This window comes from Bactrocera neohumeralis, chromosome 5 (genome assembly GCF_024586455.1).
Source record: "Bactrocera neohumeralis isolate Rockhampton chromosome 5, APGP_CSIRO_Bneo_wtdbg2-racon-allhic-juicebox.fasta_v2, whole genome shotgun sequence".
Taxonomy (NCBI): domain Eukaryota; kingdom Metazoa; phylum Arthropoda; class Insecta; order Diptera; family Tephritidae; genus Bactrocera; species Bactrocera neohumeralis.
The window spans coordinates 11,930,220-11,951,422 of NC_065922.1; the positions used below are offsets into that span (position 1 = coordinate 11,930,220).

Sequence of the window (21,203 nt, forward strand, 5' to 3'; positions counted from 1 at the left end):
CCGTTACGGTAAAGGTTGGGCGAGCGCCTTTCTTATTCTACATAATTGTGTAGAATCACTTAAATCCATTTAAATTCTACTCTGAGAAGCTATTGAAGAAACTTTTTCGATAACTTTTCTATTCGATAGAGATAAAAAGATAGAAGAAGAAATCACGAATGGAAATGCTTGTGTGAACAACTAGATAGCGCAGAATTTCAAACCTTCAAAAAATAGCTTGAACTCGGGTGCACATTGGACGATTCTAACGACTTGAAACGAATTCTTGTCATATTGGAAAAGCGATAACAGAGTCGATCAATTTGATAACCTCGATAGTAGGAGGTTATGTTATTAAACCTGGATGTGTTTTGTATGTCGATTCGATTAACAATCATCGTGTTTTGCAAAGAGGGGCAAAATAGCGAAGCCCATCTAGGGCTAAAGAAAACAGTAAAAGAAACAGTACTCATTATAACTATATAATTTCATTTTAATTAAGTTCTATTAATAAATATCACTCCTTCACTACAAGTAGACGTTTGTCTCCTACTGAATGCACCTGCCACATCTGCAGAATTAGGCTTTAATCGAGAGATTTCTATCAGAAAACGATAGAGAATGAAATCCAATTTTATGGTTTCGATTTATTTGCGATTGCCACAACAACAAAAACAAAAAACATTTAGAGTTAGCTATTGTTTGTTTTATATCACTTCCGGTGACTGGCACTAGGCAAAATCAACGCAGGAAACACAAAAGTCTACCAGCTAACCGCATAATAACAATGCCACAGATAACAATTTATACAAGACACAATACAAATAATCAGGAGCCTAACAAAAAACCGCTAGACACACACACACACACACACACACATACAGTCGAGCTACATGAACCTTTAGCCAGCAGATGTGCGTGGAACTTATTGCAACTGTCATGGCTGACACTGATTGCTTTGGATACCGAGCAAGGCAAACGAACACGCGCACACATACACCAAAATACACAAATACAGACACATACGCATATGCAACAACAACACACTTGCATGGGCGTACGCTGCATTGCGTGTGGCGCTCATTTCCATAAGAAACAACAACACATGAATTTCACGCACACAAACACCCTCACCACCTCGTACTCCTCTGTTGCACAAATTGTTATTGCTTGCAGCCTGAAAGCCTGCTACACAAGCCGCCTAATATTTTGGGCAATTTCTGTGCTGGTAAATGGGCTGCACCCTTCACACTTGCCACAAGCGAATTCTAAACGGTTGCCACCGCACACACATACACATACACACCTATCGTATATACGGCAACCACAGCCCGACTGTTTCGACTGCGTTTCGGCTTCACGCAACAAAACATTCTTCGAAATTTATTGCCTCCATTCATGACTGCGGAAAATATGCCGAAATGCAAAACCAAATACATAATCCACCGATGTATGTGTGTACGTGTGTATGTTTGTCGGCATGAGTGCGTTCGGTGAATTGCTGCAACTTCAGCTTCGCAGTGAAATTACAGAGCTAAGAAATACTAGAAACTTTTTAGGGGAAAACAACAAAAACTACGAGTGGCAGCCGAAACTCTGTGAGCGCAAAGTTCGAAATAAATTTCAGCAGCCGGAACAAGTATTAATGGTCAAAAGTTTAAAGTGTACCTGAGAAATGCGTAAAGCGTAGGATTTTAGCCCTAAATTCTAATAGTTTTTGCTGCAAAATAATTTAACAGTCAAAATGCCATCTGTCACCGCACTAAGTGCCATGTTTTACTGGATAAAGTACAAAGTCATCAGTATAAAACTTGATGCAACGAATTAAAACTGGAATGTGAGCTCTTAAAGCTTGTTATGCAATAAAAGTGCATGATCCCGTAATTTCGGGATTATCAACTCCAGTCCCGAAAAATGTCGGGGTTAAAAAAAGCAACGACTTAAAACTGGGTTTTCAGTTCTTAAGTCTTGATATGTAGTAAAAGTACATGATCCCGAAATTTCGGGTTTAAATACTGCAGTAACGGAAAATTTCGGGATTTAAAATAAGCAACAGGTTAAAACTAGAATTTGCGCTCTTAAAGCTTGTTATGTAGTAAAGCTACCTGATCCCGAAATTTCGGGTTTAATTAATGCAGTAACGGAAAATTTCGGGATTTAAAATAAGCAACAGGTTAAAACTAGAATTTGCGCTCTTAAAGCTTGTTATGTAGTAAAATTGTATCTCCGAAAATTTGGCATTAAGTGCAGGAAATTTTCGGGGTTTTGAAAAAGCAACGGGTTAAAATTGTAATTTGTGTTCTTAAAGCTTGTTATGTAGTAAAAATGCATGATCCTGAAATTTCGGGATTAAAAGCTGCAGTCCCGAAAAATTTCGGGATTGCAAGATTTTTTATTAGCATATAACGTTTTAGCGTTGTCTCATACAAAAAAATTTCGAAGAAGTAACATAACCCGAAGTGAAACTACTTATACTAAAATTTGGTTTAGCAACTAGCATATGCGGATAATACTAAGTTCAATAAAACATAAAACACTTTGGTAACCCGAATTCAATTATAAAATGTAAAAACCTTTATTTTTCGGCATTCATTTGCCTTACTGCCAGAATTCGCCAATTCTAAACGTCTCTACCTAACTTTCTCTCTCTCTCCATTCTCTCGTTCTGGCTCTCTCTCCCTTTTTCTCCTCTCCTCTCTCATCCTTTTTCTTCTCCTCACTTCCCACTCCTCTCTCCCTAATTATAAACCAAAAATGTTTGGTTAAGAAAATAATTGAAACACTTTAATGAATTAAAGGAGCTAAAAATAGTAAAAATAAATTATTTGTTGAAATTTGCTTCGGACTAGTCCGTTTAAACTGCGCCCGGAATCCAAGTCGATAACAATTTTTTTCCTAGATTAGTATGACCTTTGTTTATTGTTGTGTAGAGTCTGATCTTCATATGTCAATTAATGACAAAAACTTCGAAAAAGGTAAAGACAGTCCTTGAAAATCAACGTGTTGACATCAGATAGATAACAGAGGATCTCAGGATTACTTGGTCAGCTCAATACATTTGGTTAACGGTTTCGGGTATAAAGTGTGACATTCTGGACTCGTACCAAAAGTCTGGAATCTTTTAAAAAAACCGACTTTGAGTAGAGGTCTTCCCAGCGGGATGAGGGTAGAATTTTCCCACGGTAAGGTATGAGTGTCGTAAGAGGCGACTAAAATCCAATACGCACTATCTCTGTTATTAGGCTTGCCTCGAGCATTCAGCGTAGTCTTGTAAGGAATAGCGCTATAATGCTCACCAGTCATTGAGCTTGATGGGTGCTCAACTGGTAGTAGCAACAGCTACATGATCTGACCGGAGACTTAAATCTAGTACCAAGGGGAACAGTTAGCCCTTGGAGTTCGCTCCAATCTGCTCATTGGGTTTGGCCCTTTGGATAGTTTCGTGGGGGCTGTGGTTTAAACCTAAAGGCAGATAGAATTGAAAATTCAGTTCAGGGTGGAAGTTCCACTGCGGCCGGGTGCCGGGCCCCCAACACGACATAGGTTTTAGGTCAGCTTCGAACCTGACTAAAGTGGAAAAGATGTCCCTTCCACCTGACCGATTGTAACCAAATAATACTTCAAAATGCATATATTATTTGGGGCGATGATCAGCGCATTGCTTTGATTTATGTGCTTTTAAGCACCGTGGGATAAGGCCGTTGCCGACAGGTACTCATGTAAAAACACAACTACTGAGTAGAGGTCGCACAAAAGATGCCTGACAACGTAGCTGAGGACTCTACATTCACCAAACACATCAATTCACGTCCAACAATTTAGCGAATGGCACTGAAGGCCTTCATAGCCAAGGCTTATAATAAGAATACGCAAAAATGAATTCAGCGTTGATGTTCGTGTATTGACTCAGGAGTCTATTTTAAAGCCCTAATCAAAATAATCAAAATTTGCATTATTTTTTTTGTCAGTCCGGGTCAAATTTGACAAATGTAGTATGGTCTTTGAAAGTAAGGTCTGCATATCAGCAGGAGAACGTGAATAAGAGGCAATTTCGGAACATCTAATTCAATTGGTTCATAAATTTAGAACATTTTCTGACGTTGACTCTGTTCCTAGAGTAAACTGACCTAGCCCTGCAAATGAGTGCAATAACTTGAAATTACCACAGCTTTTTAGCCCTCAAATTCCTACCCTTTCTGTATGCCGAAATCAGCAGATAAACTTTGCGCTGAACAAATGCCGACGGCAATCAATTAAAAGCGACACAAATGAGCTGGCAATTCGCCGCGCCAATTGATATTTCATATCCCTGTGCAGAATTTACAAAAACAAAAAGTTCAAATAACCGACAACCAAAACAAACACAAACAAAATTTCGAAAGCATATAAATATAAACACATGAGGTGCTGGCATAATTCACTTGTGGCAGCACTGTCAACAGCACAAACAAACAAATAATGATGGCAATTTGCAAATGTGTGTATGTATGTGTCTATGTGCCCCCTGTACATCTCTGCGTGTGTTTGTGTGCCTCCCTTAGAGCGCCTGTGTGTGTGTGCGTCGCGCTCTATTTGTGATTCATTTGGGAGCTGCAGCAATTTCGGCTGCAAATTGCGTTCTTGTTGTTGTTGGTTTTGCTCTCCCCTTCGTCAAATCTTATTGCCACGTTTATTACCGTTATATCAATTGACATCTGCAGGTGTCATTCGCATTTTAAATGAATTATGATCAAAATCAGTCACTCTCATGACTCTTCGCATGCTTAATCGCTGCGCTTTGGGGCATTCTCCCTGCTTTGTTCGTTGATTTATTCGCGCCGCATGCGAGCGCTTGCAACATCTGCCCATTTGCATTCGCATCGCAATACTTATTTGGGGTGCAGAAACTGTCAAAAATTGTACAAAAATATACACCGAGAATTTCAATGAAACATGACAATTTATTGGAGCTTTTATTTCACGTTACATTTGCCAAATTCGCGCAAATGGCATTTCGTTCATTCGAAACTTGATTAATCGCCGCGAAAATAGCAGAGCGCATCCATTGAGTGCGAGCATAATTTTCGTCAGTATGCGTTCATTGGTGGGATAGTACATTACATGAGGTAAAAGCTTCAGATGTATTTATTTATTTTTTTTCCATTGAAATTAATTTTGGAATGCTTAAACACTATGTAACAGAAGAGCTAAAAAGTGGGTATCGTTCAAAGAAAATAGTTGCGATTGAGGGCGTTACTGATAGTCGACAGCTTTTCTTGAAGCGAGCTTTTCACACTCAATATCATTTACTATGAAAAGGAACAGGTAGTAATCATTTGACGAAAGGCATAAAAAACCTCCAAAGAAAGCCGCTGAAAGGTAGCTGCTTCTAGAGGATTGCTTCCATCGAATGATTCAATCTGTATTGTTCAGTTGCTGGAAGCTTCTGGCGATTCACTGTCGATGTATGTGACTTGACGTTGCCTTATTGGAGCACAGTTCCTTTCTTATTGGCTAAAGTTGCCGCTTCTGGGCGAGTGCTTGCTTCAGAAGGTTCAATAGTTGACAGTACAGATCAATATTGTCAATCTACGGAGCTTAAATCAGAACGGCCATGCAGAATTCAGCCTTCAAATCAAAGGCACGAAAAGTTACAAGCATCAGTTAACTTCGGAGATAGAAAGTACGTTGGAAGGAGGGGAAATACAGTTATACGCCTTCCTAGACATCGAAGGTGCTTTTGACAACACGACTCACAAGAACGTAGCAAGAGCACTGGAGAAAAGGAATGTGGCAGCACCGATTCGCAGATGGATAGAACAGCTGCAACCACATTAAGGAATACCGAGATACCAGGATTCGTCTCAACCCTACAAGAGGCTGCCCAAAGGGTGAAATGCTGTCACTCCTGTTTGTAGCCTTGTCGTAGACGACCTACTATACGGATGACATTGTTATTATAGCTGGAGGCAAATTCGAGGACACTCTCTGCGACTTAGTACAAAGGAGTTTAAGCCTGGGTAAAAGATGGAGCAGTGGGATTGAGTTCAATATCAACGCCTTGAGATGATATATATTGGTCTGACGCGGAATTCCACTATGCACAAAGCTACTAAAGCACTAATGGTGTGCAATAAATGCTGGGGCTAAAACTAAGGATTTTCAGGTAGTTGTACCCGGGTGCCATGCGCACAGGCCCGACGGCAGCACTTGAAATCATGCTTGAGCTCACACCACTTCACCTGGAAGAAGGTAGCCAACACACACTGCTTCAAATGACAGCAGTACAATGTAATCATTAGTGACGGACTTAAGTGCTGTAATACTATTGACTCTTCTCCCAAGGGACAGCATTACAAAAAGGCTAAAGCTTCACCAAGAAGTTCAAGGTTACCCTTAGCAGTAAGGCTGAATAGAATGATTCCACTCTCGAGCTACTGCTTAAGGATAGTACAATCAATTAGTACATCGACGACTCGAAAACATCGGAGGGAATCGGTGCAGGAGTGGCAGGACCATACACCAAACTCTCCATACTTATGGGCAGCTTTCCGAACATTTTCAAGCAGAAGTCTTTGCCATAAGTCGGTGCGTAGAGATAAACCGCGATGGAGGTAGTATCAAACCATACTTATCGAGATCAAATCCCTACTGGTTCAGGAGTGTAGATAACGGCTGAACAGTCTATATAGAAAAATAAAGGTGGGTAGCAACAGCTTAGTCTCACCTAGACATATCACCAGAACGACTATATAACGAAAGTGACATTTAATATCCAGAGAACTTTTAATAATAGCTTCGCCATTTAAGTAAGGCTTCATACATTACACAACTTAAATCAACAACAAAACGAATGAACTTAACACCACGAAGTGAGAGCAAAAAAAAAAAATATTTAACTGCACCGCTTGCATGAATCGCAGCCACAACTACAACTTCATTTACGGCGGTGTCGAGCATATTGTTTCCATTTTTTTAACAGAATATAAATATTTCCGTCAAGTTAATGGAATGCCTGTCGATTTTAAAGTGCGCGCAACCGGATTAACATGTCCATATGGTAATTGAGGATGTAAATATTTCTTCAATTACCATTTTTATTTTTAAATACTCACAACCCCGTTAAGGCTTTAAAAACCATATTGCACACACATCAAATGAATGGGAATTTTTCTGCTGCACAGACAATTGCACGCATGTGTATGAGTATGAGGATTTAAAGGAAAGGCAAGCACTCGCTTGGCTGCGCGTTTGTTGTGACTCGCTATATTGCGTCTGTATGTGTGTATTGCAGTTGCATAAAAAATACATTTTCGCAGTACTGTAGCTAGTTTGTGGTCAGTGAACACGCAATCCGTTTGTTCGCACTCCTTCATGTAACTACATATGTACATATGTGTTGGTATGCAAGGAATGCATGCAAATTGTTGTGAATATGTTTGCACATACATAAGTGTGTAACTGGTTTATAACACTTAAATCGAAATATATATACATGGTAAATTCGCAGAATTCATACCAGTTCCTGCCAGCTTTAACAAAAGCAAATAAAATTTGTATCACAGAAGGTCTAGATTTGGATCGATCAGTTTGTATGGCAACTATACCCTATAGTGATCCGATCTGAATAATTTGTTCAGAGTTTGTAGCGTTTCGTTGAAAAATAATATATGCCAAATTTTGTGAAGATATCTCGTCAAATGAAAAAATGTTCCATACAAGCGCTTGATTCCGATCGTTCAGTTTGTATGACAGCTATAAGCTATAGTCATCCGATATCCGCGGTTCCGACAAATAAGTAATTTCTTTGAGCGACAAGCACGTGTGCAAAATTTTAGATTGATATCTCAAAAGCTGAGAGTCAACTGGTATAAATGCAATAAACTGGTATAACGAGTTACAGAAAGAAAATCAAAAGAAAACCACTTTAATAGGCATCCACATACACTTTTGTATTGCCATCATGAAAACACTTTGTTATTGCTTTTTTTTGTAATTTTTTAGATAAAGGAGCAGAGCGCCAATGTAAAAGAAAAGTGGCGAATCGAATACACCAGCTATTAAACTGTTTTAAAAAGTAACATAGTCGGCACAGCAGATTTTCTATAACGGAAAATTTTTTAACTTTTTTGATTTCATAGATTGCATGAGATATATGTATATACCGCTGTATATCGGAATACCAGTTAAACTTCGCTTTATATACCCATGGATATTGGCATATGCGGAGGACATTGGTATCTTAATAACGGGTGGGTATCTATAGATTATTAGCAACAGTGGTCATACCACCACTCACAATACAGTCCAGAATTGGACAGCACAAGCCGGTCTGGCGTTGAACCCGGAGAAAACGGATCTGCTTGTAATCACAAGAAAGCACAATATTTCTCTATGGCGGTTTCCTTCGATAAATGGGTCACAACTCTCTCTCAAGGACAGCACCAAATACCTTGGGATAGTCTTGTACAGCAAACTGCTATGGAAGCACAATGCGGAGGCCAATGGAAAGGTTTCAGACGCCTTCTACGTAGACAGCCGAGGAGCAATCAAGGCAGTAACCTCGTATCGCATGTCGGCCAGAAGTGTGCAGCAGTGGAAAGTGTTGCCAGAAGCAAACAACTTCACTTATACTTGGTGCCAGATCACAAAAAGCATCGAAGACAATAAAAGAGTGGACGAGATTCCCAAGAATGGTGTACGGCGAAAACCCGAAAACGTGATCAACATTTGGAAACACATGCATTGTCTACACGACGATCTGGAATGAAACATGGTAGAGAAAATCAAAACCCGATGGAACGAGCTACCAGGGTGCAAAACTGCAAAAGTCAGGTGTAAAACGGAAGTACATCGGAAGTACGGAAAATTACTATTGGCGCTCAATAGAAAAGACTGTAAGAAAATGAACGGAATACTAACCGATGGAGAAGACTGCAGTAAATGTCTAGATTCTAGGCAACAGGTAAGCAATAGAACATCTTTTGTGCACTTGTCACGCATTGGCAAGACTACGCTGTAAGCAGCTGGGGTCCCCACCGCATGTTACACTGGAAGAGGTATCGATTGTGAGGCCACAGAGTCAGTAGAAACTAGAAAGCGCAGGCAGACAAGTATTCCTCATGGATTTAGCAACTGAACTTCAGACCAAAAGTGGTCTATGCGTGGCTCAATGGCATACAGACGAACCTAACCTAACCAATATACCCATGGAACTGTCAAGCAGACTGTTAGCATGATTCAAGTTGTCGATTGTTCTCTTTCCTATATATAAATCCAGCTTTTAATAGTAAGGTTAGCTGGGTGTTGAAACACCAATTTGCTGTAATCAAGTATTTTAACACAAGAATAATATCTACGCATAAAAAATGGAAAGAAGCAGTTGTGTCCTTCGTGTACATACATATGTACAACTCTAACCACTCGGCCATTAAAGCACGATGTGTCGTCGAAACGCCTATTTGTGTGTGACTTGTTTAATATGTAAATATCTATGTAAATCAGTGTTTGACCGTTGTGCCAATTTATTATTCAATATTTGTGTGGGTTATTTATAGCACCGACAGGAATCGAAGATAATACGAGTATGGCAGCGAATGGCATGTCGAGCTATTAAAAGCAGCAACACACAACAAAAACCAACAAACACATGCACACATATGGAGACATATGCAGACAGACATGCATTTGACCACACGAGCATTAAGGTTAATTAGTATTTTGCGGACGACAGCAAGGACAATAACTAACTGTATACAAACATATGTACGTTTAGAATATACACGTGGTAACGGCATAATAACTTTTGAAATGCCATCAAAAGCTCTGAGGATTATCTGCTTGAATAATGTTTGTTGTGTTCAATGAACGGAAATGATTCTTTGAAACGATTGCATTTTATTATTATACACGGAACGGCACATACACATACATATAAACTCGCTTGTTGGTTAGCATGGCATTGGTCACAGTGTCCGACGCTGCTGTCAAGGTTCTAACACACACTGCTTGATGAGCAAGTGCTTTTGCTGTGGTTTTTAGGAGGCTTGTTTGCTCAGAAATATGAAACCCAACTTTAAGCATTCATCAGCTCTTCATTTAACTGACCACAAATGAAGGGCTTAAAAGCTGCTTTGAGTTTTGCCAATGTCTGTGTGTATGTGTGTGTGTGATAAATTGTGCCTTAAATGTCAGCAAAATTTAATATCATCTAACCGACTTTCGTAGGCAATAAACAACAACACAGCGACTTTATCTAAGTTAATTAACAGCCGCAACGAATCAGAGCTGTCAGCTTATCCATCAGTAATGATGGATATCAAACTGTCATTAATGAAGGTTAAGTATGTAAAGCATCAAGGATCAAGCGTTTGTAGGTTTTGATTTATATTTTCGGTGAAATCAATCATTTCTCTGTTTGCTATTTCGTAGAATAATGACATGTAAATGTAAAAAACAAAGTTAGCGAGTTGAATTCGATATACTACTGTGCCCAATAAGGTCACATTTGAATTTAAACTGCGCGCGTCGAAGGATTTGGAGAATTATTATTTTTTTTTTAGGTTGGCAGTACTGTCAGTCACATTTATGTCAATTTCATGTCGTTTTGTGAGCTGCTAAAAGTGAGTTTTTCGTTTTTTGCGATGTCGAAATTTGTTGAGCAAAGAATTTGCATTAAATCTTTGTTTACGGAATCAATTTTCTGCTGCGGATACGTTGAGGATGGTGCAGAAAGCCTTTGGTGATGAGGCTATGTCTAAAAAAAATGTTTACAAGTGGCATAGTGAGTTCCAAGCCGGCCGTGAACGTGTCGAAGACGAAGAGCGTCCAGGGCGACCATCAACTTCAACCGACGAAGCTTACGTTCAACAAATCAAAGATTTGGTGTTGAAAACCCGTCGATTAACAATTAGAGACCTTGCTGATGAAGTTGGCATATCGAAAGGCTCAGCCAATACCATTTTGAAGGATGTTTTGGGCCTCAAGCGCGTCAAATCTCGACTGGTACCGAAAACATTGAATTTTTTGCAAAAAAAGGCGCCGCGTTGAAGTGTGTGAAACGATGCTTTCCGAATACCAGGGTGTCATGAAATGCATTATAACTGGCGATGAGACTTGGATCTATGCTTACGACCCCGAAACAACCGATCAATCGAGCGAATATCGTGCCAAAAGAGAGCCGAGACTAAAAAAATCGCGCCAAAGTCGCTCAAAAATCAAGGTCATGTTGACTGTTTTCTTCGATTATCGTAGTGTTGTGCATTATGAATTCCTTCCAACCGGTCAAACAGTCAACAAGGAATATTATTTGAACGTTATGCGTCGTTTGCGTAGCGCTATCCGCCTAAAAAGGCCGGAATTGTGGAAAGACAATTCTTGGTTTTTACACCACGATAATGCACCATCCCATACTGCCCTCGTAATTCGTGATCATTTCGCCAAAAACTCAACCCATATCGTTCCGCCACCACCGTATTCACCTGATCTGGCGCCGTGCGACTTTTGGCTGTTCACCAAACTCAAAAGACCGCTCCGAGGGGATTCAAGCCGCAGCGAAGACGGAACTGAAGGCCATCCCGGAAAGTGACTACAACCAGTGTTTCGAAGATTGGAAAATCCGTTGGCATAAGTGCATTGCATCGGGAGGGGATTACTTTGAAGGGGATGAAATTGATTTGGAAGAATAAAAAAAGAATTTTCAAAATAAATACAATGTCACCTTATTTTTTGGGCACAGTAGTATGCCTTTATAAATTTCGGGATTTGAAAATCTTGGTGTTGCAGTCTGGCAACTCACTATGCCATCGTAAAGTTTGACGTTTTTTGTGTTCCCTTAGCGTGTGTGCACGCTTAGAACATTTTGTGTTCTCTAGAGCAACTTAGAGCCTGATTAGTCGCCGTTAAAGTGTTTCTGAAAGAAACGCTCTGCGGAAGATTTATGGTATTTTGCGCATTGGCAACGGCGAATACCGCAGTCGCTGAAACGATGACCTGTACGAGATATAAGACGACATTGATATAGATCAGCGAATGAAGAGACGGCGGCTACGCTGGCTAGGTCATGTTGTCGGAATGGATGAAAACACTTCAGCTCTGAGAGTATTCCACTCCGTTGGAAAAACCAGGTAGAGTAGGACCTGGCTACACTAGGAATCACCAATTGGCGTCAAACAATGAAAAGAAAGACCCACTGGCGCACTGTTGTAAACTCGGCCGCGTAAATGAAGTATACGGCAATAAAGAAAGAAAGAGAAAGAGCAACTGACAATTTATCGCTATCATTATTTTTTACAAGTTTCGACGTGTATTAACTCAACAACATTGCATTCATGGACTTTATTCAATTTCTGGCAAAGAAGCTGCATCAAAGACCAGTGTTTAACGATGGTAAGGTGAATCCGATCAAGGTCGTAGATCACTCCAAGACGAATTTCATCAAGGTTGTTAAAAACCAGTTAATATTCTAGAAATTATTGTTGCTGTGCCCAAGCTGATTTTGCAAGATGGCCACGTGACTTATCGTGAGACTGAGGAAACTATAGATATGAGATGGTCCAGCATACATTCAATATTGCATTAAGATTTGATTGTAGAAAAAAATAAATCTCACTTTGCATTCCACACAATTTGTCAATCGCACAAAAAAGGCTCCTGCCGATTGGTCAAGAGAAACATTATCTGTCTTTATCATTATTAACTACATATGTGATTGTGACATATGATGAATCGTGAAGTTATACGTATGAGCCCGCAAATAAACAGCAGCTGTATGGGTAGGGGGTAGAATGTGCCTGCGGTAAGGTATACCTGCCGTAAGAGGCGACTAGAATATAATAAGCAGTGTATCTGTTACTTGGTTTGCCTCGAAATGTCAGCATAGTCTTGTCAGAAATAGTGCTATAATACTTAGCTTAAACTGATATTATAGACTTTGAATGAGATTCCTTCTAATAAAAAGACATTTGAATTTCAAGCGAAAATGTCATCAGCCATTGAGTTTTAAATCTGGTACCATCAGGAGTAGTAAGTCCTTGGGGTTCGCTTCAGTCTGCTCATTGCGTTTGGCCCTTTGGGAAGATTCGTGGTGGTTGAGGTTTAATCGTAAAGGAAGGTAGAATTGAAAATTCAGTTCAGTGTGGTCGGGTGCCGAACCCACAGCACGGCAGAGGTTTTAGGTGGGCCTCGAACCCAACCAAGGTGGAACAGATGTGCCTTCCAAATATTACTTGCAGAGAGCATGTTGTCTTTGGGTTGTTTTTGGTTGTCAAAGACTGCTAATATTAAGGTGGTAAGCCGTTCACTACTCCATTACTATTCAATTAGATCTTTCTATAGCTTTTATACCAGTTGTTTGTTCGATTCACAACTATCAAGGGTTTGACAAACCGAATATAACTATTAAAGAAGTGCGATAGAAAGGTTTATTTATTTCTTTCTCTCGAACATATGTGGCAGATTTCGAAAGGACTTCTATTAATATTTTCGGGAAGAAATTAAAACTCTTTAGAAAGATTAATATTGTCTCTCATTAGAGTAAAAACAAGAATTTTTCAACTTGAGAAGTTCCAAGAAGATCCGCCGTTTTCGAACCAAATTTTTTCAGCAATGAGGCTTATTCCTCGCTCAATGGCTAGATAACCAAGCGAAATTGCTGCATTTGTCGCCATGATAACCGACTATTTGATGCCAGAAATTGAAGTTCATAGCCTCGGCGACATTTGGTTTCAATAAGACGGCGCCATTTCCCACACGCCGCATCAATCAATGAATTTATTGAAAGAACACTTCGGTGAACAGATAATTTCACGTTTTGAGCCGGTCGATTGGCCACCAAGATCGTATGACATTACACCGTTGGACTTTTTCTTGTGGGAATATGTAATGCGGACAATTATGCTTCGATTAAGGCCTTGAAGCAAAACATCGTTCGTGTCATTCGCCAGTTACAAGTCGAAATACTTGAAGGAGTCATCGAAAGTGGTCTGAATGGATCGACCATCTTAGGCGTAGCCATGGGCAACATTTGAAAGAGATCAAATTAGGCCACTACAGCCTATAGCTGACCTATAAACTGACCGAACAGGATCAAGTTTTTCAAGGAATCTTTGGTATTTGTGAAGTCTGCACCCAAAGTCAACATTTTTTCTTATTTTTTTTCTTAATTTTTTAACCCTGATCATAATACTATCTCCCTGTCTTTCTCTCTTCCTCGGCGCTTTCATTGAAATTGCAAGGCCTTTTTATACCAAAAAATTTACCTGGATAATACTTACTATATAGCATGTTTAAATAGAGTACTTGTCTTTAAAAATGTTTTAAATTCTTCAAAATATTTTCTCCTTAAATATTTTTTAACGACTTCGTCTTTAATATTCCTTGAAGACAACATAGCATGCGCACAGAAAATTCATTTTTGACGCCAGTGAGGCTAAATAGCTTTTCATTCAGCAATATATGTGAAAATCTTTGAAGAGGACATACAAAACCATTGAAAGCAAAATAGCTACAGTCAGCTAGAGTGAAGAGGAAACCAATACACGAGAGCTGCGAGTAAAGTTGCGATATTCAGTATATAAAAAATACATAGAAAATGGAAAGAGCAAGCGAAATTTATAAAAAAAAAGTAATACGCGAGAGACACTAACATATTTCAACGTGGAAGATTTAGCGCACGCGGAGGTGTTGCAATCAATTTATATCAAAAACACGCTAAGCAACGAAAGCGTGTAAACCGAATAACGGCAAAAAACGGTAGAATGCGATGCGCAAGTATTGATCGAAATGCAGTGTTTAGCGCAGACACCCACAAGCGCTCCAGCCAAACGCGGAGACACGCGGAAAAAAGCATGCCAAAAAAATTCGCGGCATGCGGAACATTTTTTGGCAACGCGCTACAGCCAACAGCACCATTCTGCTCCACAACCGTGCGAGCTACGCGCCACTTCAAATGCAATGATGCAGATTTCATTAAAATTGAAACATTTGAAGCGCCAACGACACGAGCGAGAGCGCGCCAAAAAAGTAAGTGCTTACGGAGAGAGCAACATACAACGGATTGAATAAAAAATTTAAATATATACATATATATTCGCCACACTCACCTCAACGGATATAGTGAATAACGGTGCATGCACCGGACCGGTTTGCGATTCCAGCTTATAGACCAAGCCATGGCGCAGCTCATTCAGCATGGCGACGGTGTTCTTCGGTTGCGGTATGCGCTCCTTGCCCGTACGTGGCTTCTTCTTCGGCAACACTAACAACAAAAACGGGCAAAAGGAATGCAAAAAACATATTTAAATGCATAATAAATACTTAAAAATGGCAATGCATCGCATACAAAAGCAAATTAATTACCCCCAAAGCGGAAGCACTTGAAAGCATCGCTGCCAACAACAAGCCTATGTACAACAAAAATGGCAACGCTGGCTGTCAGCCGCTTTTGCAACTCATACTCCCAACAAGCCAACCAGCCAGCTAACTTGTCAAGCAGCAGGCGGCCGACAGCCAGTTAGTTAGCTAGCTAGCTAGTCTAAAGTTATGCCGGAAACGAGAAAACTTCCGCTCCAATACAGTTATATTGTAGTGCACTTACCCGGATACTTCGAGCCCTCATAGCGACGCTTCGACGGTGACTTGCGACTGTAGCCATTCATATTTGGATGATCTGGTGTTGGTAGTAGTAAAGGCTGCACGGCGGCGGAGAGCATGCGTTTGAAGAGAAGAGAAAAATTGAGTTCAATTAAATTTGATTTCGTTACTATTGATAAATATCTAGTTATGTATGGTGGCATACAATGCAAATACACACAGACAAATGTACACATATACATAGATCTATATAATCAAGCTAACTAGGTGACACATTTAGATTTTACAGTTATTAGTACACTACAGCGGCTTTTGGCTTATTTGGTCGCTTTTTACAGTTAGTTATGAGTACATAAAGCGAAACAAACATTCGGTTATATAAACCAGTACACTTAGATAATAATTAGTTAATTGAATACGGATATTACTGGGGCTTTTTAAGAGTAAGGTTTTGAATTAGTCTTTGATGAAGAAAAAAACAGCAATAAATAATAAAAAAATAAATTATTAAAATAAACTAAAAATTAAAAATAAATAAATAAATAAAAATTTATAATATCAAAAATACTGGAAAAATATAAGGTATATGAAAAATATAATAAAATAATAAGAAAAGTGAAATTTAGAAATAATTAAAAGCTTCAAAATTTAAAATATAAAAGAAAAATAAAAATTAAAAAAATTAATTTCAAGCTGTCGTGTTATTTTTGTTGAGTATTGTTTGGCATTTCATCATGGAAAGACTTACGCCTAAACAACCTTTAAAAATCGTTCAACTTTATACCGAAAATTCCCCTTCTGTAAGGAATGTGTATCGCGCACTTCGCTCAGCTTATGGTCAACATAATCGGTCTACTGAGCTTTCTATTCGCAACACCACCACCCATCTTGAGACCCAGCATTCATTATTATATAATATCAACCGCATACGTCACGTCCAGCACGCAGTGAAGAAAATATACCAGCCGTAGCTGAGACACGAACACCGTGGAGAGTCGATTTGACGTCGTTCGCAGCTACTCGGACTGACGTATGAACGACTTGTTGAATTTTACGTCGAGATCTTAAATTGAAAGCGTACAAAATACAGCTTGTGCAAGAATTGAAGCTGCTCGACCTTCTCAAGCGACATCGCTTCGCTCAAAGTGCTCTTGAAAAGTTCCAAGAAGATCCGACGTTTTCGAGCCAAATTCTGTTCATCGATGAGGACGATTTCTGACTCAATGGTTATGTAAGCAAGCGAAATTGCCGCATTTGGGACGAAGAGCAACCTGAAGAGATGCAAGAGCTGCCATTTCACTACGAAAAAGCAACGGTTTGGTGTGGTTTGTGGTACGGTGGAATCATAGGTCCATATTTCTTCACACATGATGCCGGTGAGACCTCGAAATGGAGCACCTTTAGGTCGATATCTCAAAAACTTAGGGAATATTTCGAATATATACTATTGAACTCTCAAGCTCTGTCAAATAACTCGGACCTATCTGGTTAAAATACTAAATTGAAGAGAGCGTATTGAGAGCACTGCTTCCAAAATCTATTCGCTTTTTACCAGTGCCATTCTAACGTAAGGTGAATGACATTATCGAAAAAGTGCCGTATTTAACCTGAGCCTGTAACTGTGTACGCGGTCACTTAGAAAAAGAAGGAAATGTTTAGGCAGACGAGCTGGCCCGCTCAATGACAGCTGGAGACACAATTTCTTTAAGCTTCCTCAAGCCATTCAGCTCCTTCAAGGGTTGTTCAAAGCAATGGACACTAGAAGTACAACTGAGGTCTTAGAACGCAAGCAGTACGGGACATACAACAAAGTTACTTTGGAGTAGTGTGGATGGTGGACAGATCAAAAAGCATCTACTTCTAGGCAAAATAGAGCTTAATAACATTATAGGAGTCGGTACAGGGCATCTTTCCTTAAGATGAAATCTTCAGTAATTGGGAAAAGGTGATTGGGCGGAATGAAGAATATGCGCGGAGTAAGATGAGACGCTGAAGCGGATGAGAAGGGACATATTCCACGGCTCTCTTTACTCTAACTTAAGAGGCATTCACCCGCTGGGATGAAAAGGAATCAGGTTTTTTTTGCTTGATAAGACTTAATTTGGTTACCACCTGGGCATACAATGAGCCGAAGATGGGCTAAGTGCGTTCGTCCGCGGTCCAGGGCTCATGCGCCTCTCTTTTTAACTAACCAACAAAAAAAAATAAATATATTGGAAGCAAATATAATTTTTTAATACTTTTTTTAATTGAATATTTTTTTTTATTTTTTTAGTGATATTTATTTGTTGAAATAGTTATGTTTATCTAAAATTTAACTTTTTTGAGAGTTTTTTTGTAGCTTTTTCTCAAATGTGGTGTTCATTCTAATAAAATATAATTTTTATAAATAAATACAACCAAAAAGTAAGCATATTAAATACATACATAAATCACATTTTTAATATATTTATTACTGTTAGTTATTTTATTATACATATTTTATCAATAAACTTTTTTACTTAAGTGAAGGGCTACACAATCCTTGGAAGTTACATTTATGGATTAATTTTGCTTTTTATAAATTCAACACATTTACACACAACATTGATTTAGTGATATTAGTTTGTTAGTAAAGTTGGGTTTAATTAGGGTTAGTGTACAGTAAAGGCTACACACATAGAAAGAAACAGAGTAACACATTTAGAGAGAGTATTTATATAACAGACACATATATTCATATACATACATATTTAAGGAATTACGTTAATTAAAACAAATAACACTTTTTATTAAAACAATTTTTGTAAAAAAAAAATTAATTTTTTATTGAAAAAAAAATTATAGAAAAAATTAAATTTTTACTATAAAACTTTCTGCTATAAAAATTTTTACTATACAATTTTTTGCTATAAAAATTTTCACTATACAATTTTTTGCTATAAAAATTTTTCACTATACAATTTTTTGCTATACAATTTTTTTACTATTAAATATTTTGCTATAAAATATTTTACTATAAAATTTTTACTATAAAAATTTTTGCTATAATTTTTTACTATAAAAAATGTTTACTATAAAATATTTTGCTATAAAATTTTTTGCTATAAAATTTTTTGAAATAAAATTGTTTGATGTAAAACTTTTTACTATACATTTTTTAATTTTAAAATTGTTATTAAAAATTGCGAATTTTTTATCCTTCTCTTTCTATATAATAATTTCAATTTATTAAAAAAAAACACAAACAGCAACATTATTTTAATAAACAAAATATTGGCATGTTAGACTACTTCTACGAATGTAATAAAATACCGTTAGTTTGTGCATATTATAGCCAATTTCGGCAGCTGCCAAACACACACACAAATTTCGTACCCACACTTGCTGCATTGCGGCATTTGTTTTCACTTTAATGCCATCAAATATTTTGTATATGTACAATGTGTCAATAGCCCTTCCCGTTAAATCAAGCCATTGGCGCGTGAAACAAAAATAAAGTGTTGGAAAATGATAAGATTATCAAGAAAATAGCATTCGATACGAAAATCACGGAATTGCGCTAGAAGAGCGATGGCTGCTGAAACACACACGCACACATACACATACATACATATATAGACGAACTCAAACATAGAACGTTGAGTGTAAATGAAAAATACATGTGTGTATGTGTGTATTTGAGTCCAACACATGCTGTGCGAAAGTGTGTGTGTGAAAAGCGAGACAGCAGTAAAATATGCTTGCAAAGTGTGCCATTTCAGGCATTTGTCCTTGCCCGAGGGCGCAGCGCCAAGCGTTTGCCCTACCACTCCCTTCTGTTTTATCTTTTTGCATGCTGCTGCCTCCTAGTCTTTGTGTTTTGGCAGTTCTTCTTGCGCAAAATATCTCGTGCTGCTATCTCCAGTCATTGCGGCTTTCGCTTTGGCACATTTGCCAACATTAAAATCGTGTTACAGCCTTTTTTGGCATTCCAACTGCCACACAAACACATACATATATGCATATATACAAGCACACACATGAACATATGTATATATGTACTTATACATATAAATAAACACACTCACACATACATATGTGACATTTTTCCAACCAAAAAAATAAAAAAAAATGCCGCGCAAGCCTTTCTTGACGATTTGCCAAAATTCACATTTGCATCCTCATTTCCATTCCATCACAGTTATTCGGCACAAAGCGGCTGCGAAGAGTTGCGACACTTTCTTCTTGCCACTCTCCATTTCCCCTTTTTTCCCTACTCATTACATTTTAGTGCTTCGCCGGCCGCTCGCACATAAATACCAACCACATTTGCGCAAACACATAAACTGAAAGTTGGGGCAAACTGCAAGTTGAGGCAAGGTAAGCAGAGCCGTAAGGAGTGTCGTGAGCAGCGCTGTGCGAGGCTGTGCATATGCATTGTTTTTTGTCTTAATGAATGAAATCGGAATTGCTCTGCTGCATTTGCCGAATTTAATGAATTCTTTGGAAGCGCATTAATTCGCTTGTGATTTGCATTTTTGTTGAGTAATTGATAAATTAAAAGAGAAATGGGAAATTAGCACAGGCAACTCATTGCAATTACATTAGTGGTAATGAAGAAAAAAAAATAGCTACAATAGTTGGATATACATTATATAGATAGAATATAGATATGTTAACCACGATTACATCGAAGCTTTAAACGCTTCAAAGGTACATTTGTTATGACATAAAAGGCTGTAAAAAGATTTTGGTCTTGATTTCGGTCGGTAAATTTGTATGGCAGCTATATGCTATAGTGGTCCGATCTGAACAATGTGCTCGGAGATTGTAGCAATGTCTGATATAATAATCTACACCAAATTTTGAGAAGATGTCTAGTCAAATAAAAAAGTTTTCCATACAAGGACTTGTGTTGGATCTGTCAGTTTGTATGACAGCTATATGCCATATTGGTCCGATATGAACAATTTCTTCGGAGATTGTAGCAATGCCTGAGATAATAATCCATGCTGATTTTCTTAAAGATATCTTCTCAAACAAATAAGTTCTCCATACAAGGACCTGAGTTGAATCTGTCTGTGCCATGAAAAAATATTTTAGTGAAAAGAAGAAGTGTTGGTAGACTATGCGACAATATAGAATATGAGGCACTGAAGCGCAGTTGCTATAAAAATCTAAAGAAAAATTTATGAATCACACATTTATGTAATAGAATTTGAGCCCAAGTGACTGAAAAATTTTTAGGTTAGTTTAGATTCAATAGCTGATCACCAAGACTGAGATCATACAAGAAATGTTATATATAAACCTCAACGAAGCCAAAAAAGTCCTCTAATTGGAACTTATATATGGTCAAAACTTTTTAAATGAATCACAAATCTACTTAAGCGTTTCATTTCTATACCCGCTAGAGTACCTGGATCACTGCCTGGGTGAAAACCAAGGAAATTTTTTCTTCATATCGCAAAGGCAGGGCATTCCAAAACAAAATTTTGAAATAATTGTCCGCTGACCAGACCTCCTCCTACTTAGCTCAGCGCAAAAGGTTCTCGCGAGTACCCAAGTGCTTATAGTTCACCAGCGCTCTCAAAGCTCACGTGAAGCCCAGCGACCGAAACAAATAGACAAAGTTTAATGTAAAATAAATATTTAAATAATTTCCATTTTTTATATCCCTTTTCTCTTTCTCA

At 38.3% G+C, this 21,203-nt stretch overlaps 1 protein-coding gene and 1 long non-coding RNA gene across 7 annotated transcripts in view; one reads left to right on the forward strand and one right to left on the reverse strand.

The window, feature by feature from the left end:
* The window catches only part of LOC126758071 (double-stranded RNA-specific editase Adar), a 183,206-nt gene that overhangs the window by 95,727 nt on the left and 66,276 nt on the right, over positions 1–21,203 (reverse strand). For all 6 annotated transcript variants that reach the window (XM_050472092.1, XM_050472093.1, XM_050472088.1 and 3 more), the window contains 2 exons: positions 15,554–15,647; positions 15,060–15,214 (listed from right to left, as the gene is read on the reverse strand). In XM_050472092.1, the coding sequence (XP_050328049.1) occupies positions 15,060–15,214; positions 15,554–15,614 (216 nt within the window). In that variant the 5' untranslated portion in view covers positions 15,615–15,647. The remainder of the gene's footprint in view (positions 1–15,059; positions 15,215–15,553; positions 15,648–21,203) is intronic.
* LOC126758095 (uncharacterized) overlaps positions 1–21,203 on the forward strand; it is a 317,225-nt gene that overhangs the window by 91,316 nt on the left and 204,706 nt on the right. The gene's annotated exons all lie outside the window — the stretch shown is intronic.